The 15486-nt window shown below is 41.1% G+C and overlaps 1 protein-coding gene across 1 annotated transcript; it reads right to left on the bottom strand.

Moving 5' to 3' along the window:
* Positions 1 to 10963: 10963 nt before the first annotated feature.
* Positions 10964 to 15066, bottom strand: PNRC1 (proline rich nuclear receptor coactivator 1). Its single transcript, XM_038554711.1, has 2 exons — positions 14366 to 15066; positions 10964 to 12046 (listed from the first exon to the last, which is right to left on the bottom strand). The coding sequence occupies exons 1-2, from the start codon at positions 14903 to 14905 to the stop codon at positions 11603 to 11605; spliced, it is 984 nt and encodes a 327-aa protein (XP_038410639.1). The 5' UTR covers positions 14906 to 15066; the 3' UTR covers positions 10964 to 11602.
* Positions 15067 to 15486: the final 420 nt, after the last annotated feature.

The raw sequence follows: 15486 nt of genomic DNA, 5'->3' as shown, positions 1-15486 counted from the left end.
GAACTAAAACTTTACTTCTAGGCCCTGTAGATTTTCAAACAAGTCCATGACTTGCAAGAGTTTAAGGATCAGTGGTTTAGTGAGTTTTGGAGTCCGAACTTACCTATATTTGACTAGAATACATTTCCAAGTATTAAATGAAGACTATGCACCTTAGCATTTAAATCCCTCCCGTGATGAATAGTATATTTAGGATCATATGAACTCTGGCATTGGTTTACAAGATCAGTTTAGGCTCTCTGGAAAATTTACGTCTTGTTTGCCTTTAAAAGATGTTTATAAAATAAAGCAAATTAAATATAATTGAGTCAATAAACTTTTTTAGAAATATATTCTCTGATACAAGTGTTAGACATAGCAGGTTGATTTAGTTCTTTCAAATTAATACAATAATGACCCCTTTTTCTTTTTGCTTAAAGGAATCATGAAAAATTGAAATTAAAAAATATAGATTATTATGTCCCAACATTACTATTTTCTCCCCAAAATTAAACTGTTTTTATCCTGTTTGGGGGAAAGGGCTATATGAATCTTAGATTATAGGAATACACTGCATTTCTGAACTTATGAAAAGAAATTGTATCAACTTGTGGTAGATGGATGTTGAGTAGATTGATCGTTACTGTTTTTTAAAAGTAAGTGATTTTAAGTATATCTTTCATGTAATTCAAAACACTATATTCAACCTACATGTTTATAGTAAATAGATTACAAATTGAAATCAAGAATATCTTACTGTTTGTCAGATTTCAGGTACTTTCAGAACACTGACAAAAAATTTAAAGGGTCAGTCTCTTTAGATGAGAGAATGCCTGGCCTATAATTAGCACTTGGTCATAGAAATGGGTTGATTGAATGTCCATTACTGTTTGATCTTATGTGTAGTATGAGTGGTTTCTCAGAAAAAGTGTAATTGAAACATGAAGTGAAATTACTACTTCTCTAGTTCATAATTATATGAACTAAATGGCTAAGTACTGTATACACTTTTTATAAATATCTTCAAAGAGGTAGGTTGAGGAAAACAGAATTCATTGCTATGACCACCTGTTTTCTAAAGTATAAATAATTACATTCTAGTTTGCCTAGCTTTTCCTAATAGTATAGATTTAAAATACTGTTAAGTTGACTTCAGTCTCAAGAAAAATCTCAGTGTAAGTCTTCCAAGGGTGCCTGGGTGCTCAGTCAGTTATATATCAGGGGTTGTGGGATCAAGACCAGCCTTGGGCTCTCTCATGGGTGCATGTGCACTCCGTCTCTCTCAATCTCTCTCTCTCTCTCTCTCTCTCTCCCCCTCCCTCTCCCTCTGCCCCCTCCCTGCTCATGCTCGCTCTCCCTAAATCAACCAATCAAGTCTTTAAAAGAAAAAAAAAAAAAAAAAAGCCTTCCAACCCCCAAGGAATAGCCTGTTTCTTTAATAGTGAATTGAATTTTAATGGCTTGGGCGGGGTGGATTAGGAATCATAACTGTTACATTGGTAAGGTAGTATTTGCTTTGTGAAAATAATACTTCACAACTTGAGAAAAGTATTCTGTTGAAAACCTTTTCAAAGTTGACATAAGCTATACAACTGGTCAGTCTCTTCTGGGAAATTTTGTATTTTAAAAATGAAGGAATTGTGAAATAAATGATTTCATAAGAATTTTATAGAAAAGCATTGATATTCATCATTGTCAGTAAATCTTCAGATTTTGGCCTTAATGTATTAAATGTAGCTGAATTGAAAAATATTAATGTTCTAGTTTTGTTAAGATAGTCCTTTAAATTTTTAATGGATATATAAGTTGAACCATTTTTGGTACTGTTTTGTACTTTGTTATTCCCTCTTACCATAGAATCTACTAAATGAGGTGTTTTGTTTTTTTTTCAAATAACACTTAAAAACATGGATGAAAAACTTTTATTTTAAAATATCTCATATGAAAGCACTTTATACAGAGTTCTGGCCTGCTGGTTAGTAGTCAAATATTCCTAAAAGGTTTCGTTGACCATACTTTGTCTTTCCTCTATTTTCACTAAAAGGTTATGGTTTTTATATGACTTAGTCTATCATGGAAAGTGGAACTACATCTTTTACAGAGTAATTTTAAACACTTTTAGCTTCCCGTTAGCACCATTGGTATTAATTCAACATTAAAGGCTTTAAAGAGTAGGAACCAATGAAGAGTTAAGAGTTTTACATCCCCATGCCCTCCTACTTCCTAACCACCTCAATGCTAACCAAGCCCTTCAGCCATCCCCTTTCTTCTCTTTTGGGAGTCATACATACCTATTTCTTTTCACTGCTTGAAGTTCAAGTTGTTCCACTTTAGATAATTTCTTTAACTTTCACACCATGGGCAGTTATTATAAATCCCCTTCAGAATCTTTGTAAGCTTCCATCTGTCTCTTCATCCTCCCTGATTAAAGCTTCTGCAATCAGCATTTATGTCAACATTAATATTAAATGTTGACTGTCACATTTCCCGAATAAGCCAAATACATTTCTTGAATGCTTAAATACATTATCCTCTCTCTAATCTTTCAGTTCTTGTTTACAATGGCTTTGGTGTTTCAGTCGTTAACTAGAGTCGTTCTATTATAAGTGTGATAACCAACTAACCAGACTTGAAATTGTAAAGAAAAACAGGAGATTAACAGTTACAACTTCAAGAGAAACTTTATGCTTGTATGCTACATATAAGCTTTTAGAATTATTGAATTTAGAATTATTGGCATGTACTCAACTTACATATAATGTTGGAGTGAATAGTAAAGCAGCCTTAATCTTCCCAAATTCTATTAAGACTGTTACAAAACTCCTCAGTAAAGAAATTAATTTTACAGTGAACACCCATATACCCCACTACCTAAATTCTACAATTAACAGTAAATTTTACTTGCTCTGTTACATTTATATCCATGTATTTTCCAATTATTTTGAATTTAACAGTAAAAATTTGAAAACCAGAGTGTTAATAAATAGGATACTCCAGTTAGCTAAAGAGTGATCAGAAAACCTTAGCTGAATACCTTTCACAAACCTAATTCTCTTCTCTTTCGAAATTTAGGGTCTGGTCTCAAGCATCAGATTATAGGAGCTTAATAGACACAGGTGGTTAAGGAATGTACAGTGAGTAGGACCTTTGGAAAGCTAATGGAAAAGGGCTATCTGATCTTTGATATTAACCCTTTAATCATTCTAAAATTTGAGAGCAATAAATGCCTGATCACTTGAAGAGTAAGGGTAATTTCAACCACTGACAGCCTTTATTTCATAGGATGATCCCCAGAATTACAGCTCTCTAAGGTTTTGATAGGAAGAACCAAAGCTCTCTATGATTTGATGTTGCTAAGTACAGTATAATAATCTTATTTAAAGATTTTTCTGGGACGCCTGGGTGGTTCAGCGGTTGAGCATCTGCCTTTGGCCCAGGGCATGACCCTGGAGTCCCAGGATCGAGTCCCACATCAGGCTCCCTGTATGGAGCCTGCTTCTCCCTCCGCCTGTGTCTCTGCCTCTCTCTCTCTAATGAATAAATAAAGTCTTTAAAAAATAAAGATCTTAATATTAGAAGGCAATTTTGAGTTCAATTTAAATCAAACATTTGCATGTTGGAAGTAATCAAAAGTCAAAATGTCCTTTACCTGCCATCCCCTGCTCAAGATTCTAGATTGCCGAGAATACATTTGTAATTTGGTTTTGACAACTAATCAGGTTAATTTCTAATATTAGAATAAAAGAACTATCTGTAATAATTTAGGGGTAGCTATGTATATATGACCAGCTTTGAAGGAATTTGATTAGTATCTATTATCTTTACAACCAGATTTACCACATTTTCTGCCACTTTATTAAATTAGGAAAAATTACTTTCCTGAATCCTTTCTTAAGAAATTCTTAAGTAAATTGCTAGAGAAGTGAAGTATTTGTCATTATTTTTTATCAGTATCTTTTAAGCTATTCTACATTCATAATACATGATCTAATGGAGCTTGACTAGAACATGTAGCCTCCTTTGACAGATGTGCATATGATTTTCTATGTAGGTAGCTTCTGCTGTCCTCCCATCTTTTCTACCATTACTTAATTCAGACTGTAATTAATATCACCGTAGTCTATGATAAACTATTCCTCAAGACACTTTAAATTTGTGTTACCATTTCTATACTAAGGGAACATTACTATAAACTATGCTTTAGAAAATGAACTCCAAGATCTCAACAACGAACCCTCAGTAAATGCAACACCTTTTATAAAGCTTAAATTGTAATTCTATTTGGGATTATAGCACGAGCTTAAGTTTGACAAATACAATTCCTGGGTGTTGGGAACATTACTTATACATTTCAGTATATTTAATTTAGAATTCCAAGATAATTGCAAAGGATATGAAAAGCAATCCAAAAACTGTCAGAGAATAATTCAAGACAATCTAAGAGATTTAAAGAAAAGAGATTTAGTTCAAGCATAAAATAGATGATCCCTAACTTAAAAAATTAGGGGATCCCTGAGTGACTCAGTGGTTTGGCACCTGCCTTCGGCCCAGGCCTCATCCTGGAGACTTGGGATCGAGTCCCATGTCGGGCTCCCTGCATGGAGCCTGCTTCTCCCTCTGCCTGTGTCTCTGCCTATCTCTCTCTCTCTCTCTCTCTCTCTGTCTCTGATGAATAAATAAATAAAATCTTAAAAAAAAAAAAAAAAAAAAACCTCCGTCTACCCCATACTTTCAGAGAATCCTGTAACTTTCAAGGTTTCTTTCAAAGATAAAATGTTAATGTGTTGATAAATAGCATTCTATAAAATGTACTCTCAAATTTCCTAATTTAGAAACAAGTAGTTCCTGAATTACACATGCCTTTTTAAAATGTTTTTTACACACTTCGGCTATCTCATGTCACAACACAGACATCCTCTTTCCATTTGAAAACTTGCGTTTTGGGGTTCTTGAAAGATTTATGGATTTAGGAGAAAAGGAAATACAAAGAAATCTAAAGGAGTTAGCTCGGGAATCAGATGCTCAGCAAGGCAGGCCTGAGATTTTTTATTTTTATTATTTTTAGGCCTGAGATTTTTAAAATGCATTTAGTTCAGCAATGCCTTTCAAAAACTTAAATATATATGGATGATGGGACTATCAGCCTTTCCACACACAAGTGTAAGTAAATATGTTTGATTCCCTTTGATACCTGAAGCAGATATCAATTGCCTACAGGCATGGGAATTGGGGGGGCCTTCCAACCTATGAATAAAGGATAATGTATTCCGCAATATGATGGAGAGTCATTAGGAGATACGAGATTGCACACACAAAAAATAGAGAAGTATAAAAGGTTGGGGGCACCCTGGCTTAGTAGGGTATGCAAGTCTTGATCTTAGGGTTGTGAGTTTGAGTCCCACACTGGGTGTAGAAACTACTTTAAAAAAAGTTATTAGGGATCCCTGGGTGGCGCAGCGGTTTGGCGCCTGCCTTTGGCCCAGGGCGCGATCCTGAGACCCAGGATTGAATCCCACGTTGGGCTCCCCGTGCATGGAGCCTGCTTCTCCCTCTGCCTGTGTCTCTGCCTCTCTCTCTCTGTGTGTGACTATCATAAATAAATAAAAATAAAAAATAAAAATAAAAAAAGTTATTAAAGGTCAGTTTTACCTGGTTTGAAACCTTGGACTAACAAAGAGGAGGTGAACTTTTTTACTCCCTTCACCAAATGGGCTCCCCTGCTATCAATTCAGAACTTGAATTGGAACTCTCTCCTAACAGGCTTTTACAGGTAGGTAACCAATCACCATTTAACAGTTTGAGAGGAAATCCTTTCTTTTTTTTTTTAAGATTTATTTGAGAGCATGAACAGAAGGGACAGAGGGAGGAGAGCGAATCTCACGTAGGCTCTGCACTGAGTCGAGACGTGGGGCTCCAGGCAATCAAGAGCTCAGCCCAAATCAAGAGCCAACACTTAACCCATCTGTGCCAGGTAGGCGCCTCCTGAGGAAATACTAATTCAACTAATTTGCTGTCATAGGTGAAGTTCAGAGTCCCCAGGAGACAGGATGAGCTCAAGAGTACTGGTAAAGATGTTAAGCCTTGTGAGAGAAGAGAGGCTACAGGAAGACAAAATATTTCAGCTCCATTTTCAAGTTGTAAATAGTGCTTCTGTGCACTATTACCAAACTACTTCTAGCGCTGACCTATCTTCTACTTGCTGTGTATTTCCACGTAGATGTCCTACACACCCCTCCACATTCTACATGCAAATCCAAAAGGCATCTATAATTCAGATCCCGCTCCAGAGTTCCCTCATTGTTAATTTGTTTCCCTAATTGCCCAATTTAAAAACTCTTTCTTACCCTCCATGCAGTTGCTCAATTCATTCTACCTTCAAAACCTTTAAGTAAGTCCTTGCCTATAGAGGGAATCCTTAGGCTCATCTCATTAACTGACAAATCCTTTTTCCTCCAGTTTTTCCTTTCCAAGCTGTTTTCCATATTTTCACCTGTTTTCTTTTTGAAGCTGGGATCTCTTTCCTTTGCTCATGAACCTTGGATGGCTGCCATGCTTGCAGAATAAAGTTGCAACTCTTATTAGGACACTCGCCCCCAGGTTATTAACACAGTACACCTTTCAATATATTTTATGTTCTTTCTTTGTACTTGTCTTCAACTACTGGATACTCCACATCTATCTTACACGACTGTCTATGCACTTTTACCTCTGACAATTATTTTCCTTTTCTTTACATGTCAAAAATCTTAAGGCCCAACTCAGTACTACTTCTAAGGTGCTAGACAACCCCTACTCACACGAATGTCACTACTTTCTGGGGGAAACAGTGACTACTTTTTTCACCTCTTCAGGCATTTGTTGTAGGGAAGGGGAATGCAGCTTGTATTTTAGTTACACATGTAATTTCTTCCCCACTTGTGCTACTACTTTCAGCTCTGCCATTATCTTTGTATTTCCTGAGCATACCTCACACATAAACCCCACACATTAAATTATGGACATGCTGCTCAAAATGTCACAAAGGAGCTGAGAAATGTCAAACAAGGGGGGAGGGTTGTGGAGGAGTGGCTGAGACAGTTTTATTGAGTTTTATTTTCCAAAAGACAGGAACTCTTTTTTAGAACTTTTTGAATCTTATATAGAAATGTTATCCAACCTGTGCAAGAATGAACTATTTTCTGGAATCAGACTGGGAAAGAGGTCAGCTCTAAGGCAACCCATTAGTTTAATATTTACAACACATTACTAGAAAAAAAAACTAAAAATTGGTGACTAAATATTGAGGGAATTTTCAAATTATGGTCTGAACTGCTAAAATGAGTTTCCCAACTATTTGAGAAGGTATCTGCATCTACATGCAGGAATGGAACTTCATACAAAATGAGCATAAAAAAGTTCCTTTGCCTCTTTAAACTTTCCCTTTCTTTCTAGAACTGGTGTCCCCACTCAAAATTTGTCTTTATACTTCTTGAAGGCTTTAGTCTCAAAAGCAGCCCTCGTTTTTGTAATTTCAAGCCATTAATACGGTTCTTCCCAACATTTCTAGAACCAGGGATAGGGCAGAGGTGGGTGGCTTTGAGCCAGGACAACCCAAACCCTCTCCCTGACATCTAAATACTTTTGAGGGATCCCTGGGTGGCGCAGTGGTTTGGCGCCTGCCTTTGGCCCAGGGCGCGATCCTGGAGACCTGGGATCGAATCCCACATCGGGCTCCTGGTGCATGGAGCCTGCTTCTCCCTCTGCCTGTGTCTCTGCCTCTCTCTGTGACTATCATAAATAAATAAATAAATACATACATACATACATACATACATACATACTTTTGAGAATAAGCTGGGGGCATGCAGAGTCTAGCCTACCACAGCTCCTCACAATCTTAATTTCACCATCCTGGGTGGGTTGCCACATGTCCCCCTGCCCCAGGTCCATTCTGGGGCCTAGTGCTGAAAGGCAGAAGCACTGCAATAGAGCCTAGGTTTTGTTCCTTCTCAATGCTGAAAGTTGACTTAGGGTTTTTATAAGAGGGCAGGTAAAGACAAAAGTAACGTGGGTTTTTTAGATAGTTTGAAGAGAAATACAAATGGTTTTCCCCAAGTGTGGCATGACTGGATCCCATTTAAGTCCCACATTTGTATGGCTTTATACTAAAATATACCAATTATTGTGAAGGGGTGATTACATAGCTCAGTTGACCCCTGAATAACATGGGGTTTAGGTGTACTAATTCCTGTGCTGTCAAAAATCCACATATAACTTGTTTCCCCAACTATTAATAGTCTGTTGACCAGAAGCCTGTAAGTCACCTAGCATATTTTCTATTAGATACTGTATTCTTACAATAAAGTGAGCTAGAGAAAACTCATGAAAATACAGTACTATACTATAAAAATCCACATCTAAGTGGACCAGCAGTTTTGAACCCATGTGATTCAAAGGTCAATGGTATGCCTAAAAACCTGAATGCTGGTCCTGAAAATGTAATTACTTGCCTAATACATTATCTAGTCTTTTAACTAATTACATAAACCACCTTAAAATTTGTATTTTAACGAGTTTGAAAAGAGCTGTTCCTGTCAATCTTAGTGTGATTTGATGTTTTATTACTTTTCCTTGATCTGCCTACAGGTACACTAAAATACTTAGTACACCAAGCATTAATGCAAATAAAAGTTCTGTGGTGTTACTTAGTATTTCACTTTATCAGTGCTAGTTGAGGTATTTGTACATTTATCTAAAAGTAATTTCAGAGCAGCCCCGGTGGCGCAGCGGTTTAGCGCCGCCTGCAGCCCAGGGCGTGATCGTGGAGACCCTGGATCAAGTCCCATGTCAGGCTCTCTGTATGATGCCTGCTTCTCCCTCTGCCTGTGTCTCTGCCTCTCCCTCTGTCTCTATGAATAAATAAAATCTTAAATAAATATAATAAAATTCCAGTGAATACCCCACATACTGATGTTCCATAATGAAGTGCCATTGCATGTAATTCACTCACATATTAACTTTTCGCCCCTTTGCAATTAGGAGCCCCCTCTACCAGGAGTTAAAATTTACACCTGAAGCTGGTGACTGCAAAATTGCTTTATAAACCCACAGAACCAGTTAAATGAACATTGGAGGAAATGTTTCAAGACTTGTAGAAAAAAAATTAAAGTAGTTAAATAGATTGGCCAGCACTAAGTGTGAATAATGTTGAAACCTACCCTACAATTAATGGGATTGTAAGGTGGAACCCTTGGGAAGTAGAATTAGGACATAAGGGCAGAACCCTCATGAATGGGTTAATGTGCTTACAAAAGGGGATCAAGAAAGCCCCCTCAAGGGAGGCCTGGGTGGCTCAGGGGTTAAGCATTTGCCTTCGGCCCAGGTTTGTGTGATCCCAGAGTCCCAGGATGGAGTCCCACATTGGGCCCCCAGCATGGAGCCTGCTTCTCTGCCTGTCTCTCATGAATAAAATCTTTAAAAAAAAAAAAAAAGCTCCCGACCTTCCTGCTATGTGACTCGATGAGGACTCCCCATGTCTGAGCCATGAAATGGAGACACTACATCAGCAGGTGCGTTGATCCTGGGACTTCCTGACCAATGAAACAAATTTATAAGCTATCCAGTCTTTAGTACTGTTACAGTAGTCCAAAGAGATTAAGGCTGCTAAATCTTTTAACACCAAAACTATTCAGCTTTTCTAATTAACCTTTTCACTGTATCATCTATACTGTAATTTAGCCAATTTTGTTCACTCAAAAAAATCATAAAACCTCTTTATGAACATCTATTTCCTTTATAAAATTTAACTACTTTTTACTTAGAAAATCTTACAAGGGGATCCCTGGGTGGCTCAGCGGTTTGGCGCCTGCCTTTGGCCCAGGGCGCAATCCTGGAGTCCCGGGATCGAGTCCCATCTCGGGCTCCTGGGATGGGGCCTGCTTCTCCCTCCTCCTGGGTCTCTGCCTATCATAGATAAATAAATCTTGAAAAAAAAAAAAATCTTACAAAATTTTGCAAGGTTGAAAGCTTACTGTATTTTGTTAAAGCTTCTCTAATTTTTAAAGCTAGCTATATGTAACTTTATTGTAATATTATTAAAAGTATAGCTTTCTCTACAAAGAAATGAAACTTTTTATAGCCAGGGCCAAGAATAGTTGGCTGGGTTATGAATGAGCTGTGTAAACAAGACTACAGCCAGTTCTGTTAACTAGCTTAGATTTTGTATCTATTCTAGTTTTCATACCCTCCTAGCTTCAATAACAGCTCATCAATAACGATTCTAACATTGTGCCCACAAAATCACCTTTGTACAGCCTGAAAGTCTCCCCTCCTATGAACCAAATGTGCAAGACAGGAGTCTCTTCTATATCTTTTCTTGCAAGAACAGTAGCACCTTTCTCATATTCCACCTTAAGAAAATCATATATACCCTGTTAACACCCTTTTCATGTCTAAGTAATGCCTGATTACTAAAAAATCTTTTCCTTTTGTTTCAAGATCAACTTTAGCTTTGTACAACTAAAAACTATAGAGGGTAAATTAGGATTTTAGAATTTTAGAACAAAGTTTGAATTTTAAAGTAACAATACATAAGCTACTGTATCTTTTAGCCAACATCAGGAGGTTCCAAATCTTCCATCTACTATTTTAATGTAAATTATGCTTGCTTTGGTTCAAGAACCACCATTCAAAATAAATATAAATTTAGTAAACCAAACCAAGTGTTTTCTTTCACTGAACTTGTAGGGTAAGTCAAGTAGTATTTATGAAAGTTTATATAAAAATACATGGTTATAAACTAAATCAGCTGTACTTTTGACCACAACCATTTCCATTGTAAAATGGGGAATTCCTCCCCTTAGAGGTAATAGCATTAAATTATTGGACCCTTTAAATTTCAGAGAAAGACAATTAGTATAATACTAAGACATTAAGCCAGTAAAATGTTAAAAGTTAAAATCCATCTCCTAGACACACAAACAAGTCACACACAAAGAGCCAAGACTAGTATAAAAGGGGGGGCCAAATTATATTATTATTTAAAAATTTGAGTACAACCAATTTTGTTGGCATTAAAATTAGAAGTATCTTAAATTTGAATGGATAAACCAAAAAACCAGAAATTAAGTTTGGTAAAAATGGGAATAGTTTTCCAGTAATTACAGATTAGAACGCAGAAATCAATTTAGAGAAACATAGACAAACCCCATGTTTACAATGATTGTGCCACAGATTTAAACTTCAGTAGTGCATTAGTAAACTGTTCACATTTAGATCTTCACCTTGAGATAACTGTTTCTTTAAAAAAAATCTCAGTACCTTGTGCAAATAAATCGGTCTTCCATGTGCCTTAGCACACTTAAAATTTCTCCATTGTATATATACAAAACACCTACCGTTTGGCAGGGCAAAATACATACTTTCATAACAAAACTATAATGTACCTCTCAAGTATGAACAATATACACATAATACATGGTATACAGTATTTACAAAATATAAAATATAATACAAGTTGTTGGTTGTAATTTTTTCAACTCATCTTTTGCACTTGTAAGTTACAAGGCAAATTTTCATTTCTGTACCAATTTTCTTTTCAAGAGTCCAGAGATTTTGAAAACCGACAGACATTGCAATCTGAGATCTAAGTTTGAACTTTTAGGAGAGTTTTTAAGTGTACTGCCATCAACTCCCTATTTTGGTTGGAATTTTCAATAGTGCTTCCCATCCAGTGACTAGGAGGCTTTGGAAGAACACTAGGAGAAGGTGGATCGCTAAACTTTGCCCCAGCATAATTTTCCTTTTGGTTCACTTCAGTTAGAAATGCTGATTTCTTCAAATGCATATTTTTAATATTCTCAGTGTTTTTAAAAGGCTTTTTTTCCTGCTTCTGAATTAAAGCGGATGAAACAGAATCCTGCCAAAAGTTATTTTCATTTCTTTTTGCAGAGGTGATCTTGGTTAGTGGTAAGTTATATTTGCTTTTCTGTCTGTTTATCTTTGGTTGTTCACACAAGTGTATACCATGAACAAGCTGGCCGTGGGGAATGGCAATTTTCTCCGATTTTCCCATCTTTGATTTTAAAACCTACAAAGACAAGGAACATAAAAGTGAATACAGTCTCATGATAAAAATTAGTCACAAACTTCACACCATATACCTAATGTTTTCTTCTTCTGGACTTCAGTTTACTGCCTTGCTTCAACGTGGGCTCACTGCACTTACCAAATAAGCACACATCTAAGTTTACTACCACCACCAATAAGTAATGTAGGGAGAAGTGTCACAGGGAAAGAAACCCAAAGTAACCCAAGTTCATCTTTCTATAACTGTAAGGAAGAGTAACAAGCTACTTTCCAAACAGTAAGATGTGGCCAAGAGGATGTTCACATACTTTCATTCTGATTGACTGGGTCTGGTTAAAAATAAAACCTATGTTCATAGATTACTATATATCTTTTAGTCAAGTCCTTTTAAAATTATCCAGGAAAGAAAATTTAAAAAACAAAATTATTCTAGAATAAAAATTTGGTTAGCAGGAACTAGATTTTAAGTGTTTTGATAATGGTTATTAAGTACACAGAAAAATTATCTCCCGGCTTCTGAAAACAAAATTTCATAAATTTAAGTACTAATCATTTTTTATCATCTTTTCCAGCTACACATATAGCAGCAACTTTAAAACTGAAACTTTCCGGGACACCTGGGTGGCTCGCGGTTGGGCCTTTGACCCAGGGCGTGATCCTGGAATTCCAGGATGGAGTCCCACATGGGGCTCCCCGTGTGGAGCCTGCTTCCCCCTCTGCCTAGGTCTCTGCCTCTTGTGTCTCTCATGAATAAATAAAATCTTTTTTAAAAAGTTGTTTCCACCTGTCCCTACCTCTTGTTTTAACAATTGCCTTTAAGAACTTTGCCGCTCAGGACGCCCGAGTGGCTCAGCGGTTTAGCACCACCTTCAGCCCAGGGCGTGATCCTGGAGACCCGGGGTCGAGTCCCACGTGGGGCTCCCTGCATGGAGCCTGCTTCTCCCTCTGCCTGGGTCTCTGCCTGTCTCTCTGTGTGTCTCATGAATAAATAAAACCTTAAAAAAACAACCTTGCCGCACCAATTCTAACTGCTTTCCCTAACTAGTGATCCTTACAGGAAGCCATGACCGGATGGAGGAGTAGAGTGCTTCATTCGCTCACCGCCCTTCTCACACTTGTACTGTGGAAGGGAAGCTGGACAAGAATACAAATGCCCGGGCGCCCACCCTAACATTCCAGGTCAGTAAGTGCCGGAAAAAAGATTACTTTTAACCAGGAACCAAGAAGTCTCCAAAAGGAGACGGCATATCAGATACGGTTTCAGAGCCCTGGAATCTTAAAACTGTACTATTATTTCGGTAATCACGGCGATCAAATCTAGCGAGAAGCTGCCAATCTCTATACTCGTCCAACGACGAGTGGCTGCCACTTACTTTCATCTCTTGAGGCCGTTAAGTCTTTGAAATTGGCAGGTTTTACTTTGCTACCCAGATCAATTTCAAAAGCTCGTTAGCGACTTAATCTCGCCGGAGTGCTAGTCTCACCCTAACCTAACGGCGCGGCAATGGAGAGGCTTCAACGTCAACCGCAACTTACAACTTTAGAGAAAAGTTTCATCGTTCTGGACTCAAGAAAACTACCTCCCATCAGTAAAACCCAGGACAGTAGACTGAAAAGGTCAGCAACTCCGTATTCATCTGCCAGGCGAGCACGCAAAAGCTCTCGTCCCAGAGAGGCAGGAACTGCAGGTGCAGCCGTCCCTGCCAACTTCTTAAGAGTTAAAAAAAAAAAAATTAAAAAAAAAGGTACAGCTGAGAAGGGTGGCGGCGGGGGCAGAGCCGCACCCGGGCACCGCTGCTCGGCGGAAGGCCAACCCGACTGCAGCCGCTCGCGGCCCGCTCCAGACCCACAACACGGCCGAGGCCGTGCACGCGCGCCGCCGTCGGGGAGCCCAGAGCGGTCGCCCGCCCCTTCCCCGGCCTCGCCTCCTTCATGAGCGCCGGAGCGCGGCGCACGTAGCGCGCTGACGTCAGCCTCCCGCGGGCCCCCTCCCCCCCGCCGCGCGCCCGAGCGCCGAAACCCCCTGGAACGCCGCCAGCCTTCTAAATCGGGGCTGTTGCTGGGGCGCAGCCGCGGCTCCCATTGGCTGAGTCCCGGGAGCCAATCAGCGGCGCCAGCGCATGCCTCCCCCTCCCCCGCTCCCCGGGCTGGAACCGAGCGGGCGTCACGGAAACTTCCCTCCCGAGTAAACAGCCGCCCCTCACCCCGGCCCCCCCTTGCCGACCCCTCCGTGCGGGGCCCCGAATCCCAGAGCCCGGCGGGGGCTGCCTAAGGGCCAGAACTCCCCCAGCAGCCCCCATGACCCCTTCGCGGCCCTTACCTCTCTTCTGAACGAGGGCTGGCCGGGCGCCGGGGGCGGCAGCGGGCCAGGGAACGGGCTCGCTTCCTCAGTTTGGGCTGCGGCCGCAGGACCCGGGGCCAAACTGGAGGCCCGGTCCGGGACTTCCTGCGCTCCGCTCGGGCCCGTCGCGGGGCCCCGCCCGCCCTCGAGGCTCGGCCGGTGCTGCTGGTACTGATGGAAGCGGCTGGGCAGCTGCCCCGCCGGGCTGGCCCGCACCCTCTTCTTGCGCCGCTTCTTTGGCGCTGCCCGAGAGGCGCCTCCCGCCGGAGCCAGACCGCAGTTGGACAGAGGTGCTGGGGCGCGAGGCTGCGGGGTCAGGCAGGGACCGTCTCCCCCAAGGAAGTGAGGGAGGAAGAGGGTGGGGGGCAGTGCCCGGGGGTCCGGGATTCGGGGTAAAGGCGGCGGGGCCGTGGTCACCATCGGGAGAGCTCCGAAGTAACCGCGGGCGGAAAAGCCCAGGGGCGCAAGGCGGCCGCCCAGGACAAGGGGCTCCCGCTGCGGGACGGAGACGACGGTCATAGCTCTAGGAGGAAAGTGGCTCAGCGAGAAGAAAAGGAGGAAGAGAAGCCAGCGATTGCAGGGCGGCGGCGGCGGCTGCTGCTAAGAGAGCCCGAGGGGAGCGCGGACCATGGTTCGGGCGGTGGCGGCGCAGCAACAAATAGCCTCAGCCTCAGCGCCGAGTGTTGTTATCCGAAGCCCCGCCCTTCGCCCGCCCACCTCCTCCCGAGAGCCCAATCAGGATGCGGCGGCGCAGGCCACGCCCCCTCCGGCGCTCCCTCCCCCGCCTCCAAGAGACACACACAAACAACCAGCTTGCTGCAGCCCCGCACAAAGAGCGTGCACTGCGCAGGCGCTGCCAACGGGCTCTTTCGGGAAGAGTCGGTCCCGCGAACAATGAAGTTCCGTTTCAGCCCGACCTCCCCCACCCTGCTCCCTTCTCGCCTCCGCACCTTGCCCTGAAGGCAGGGGTCCTAGTGCTAGATCGAGGCCGGATTTGGAAAAGGGGATGGGGGCGGGAGAAAGAAACCTGGAAACCTCAAGGCCACGGATGCCTCCTCAGCCACTGACCTTGGTTGGGGGGGGTGGGGAGTCTCTCTTAT

The sequence above is a fragment of the Canis lupus genome, chromosome 12 (assembly GCF_011100685.1).
Source record: "Canis lupus familiaris isolate Mischka breed German Shepherd chromosome 12, alternate assembly UU_Cfam_GSD_1.0, whole genome shotgun sequence".
NCBI lineage: Eukaryota > Metazoa > Chordata > Mammalia > Carnivora > Canidae > Canis > Canis lupus.
The sequence above is the reverse complement of the archived record's forward strand: the minus strand, read 5'-3'. Positions and strand labels throughout refer to the sequence as shown.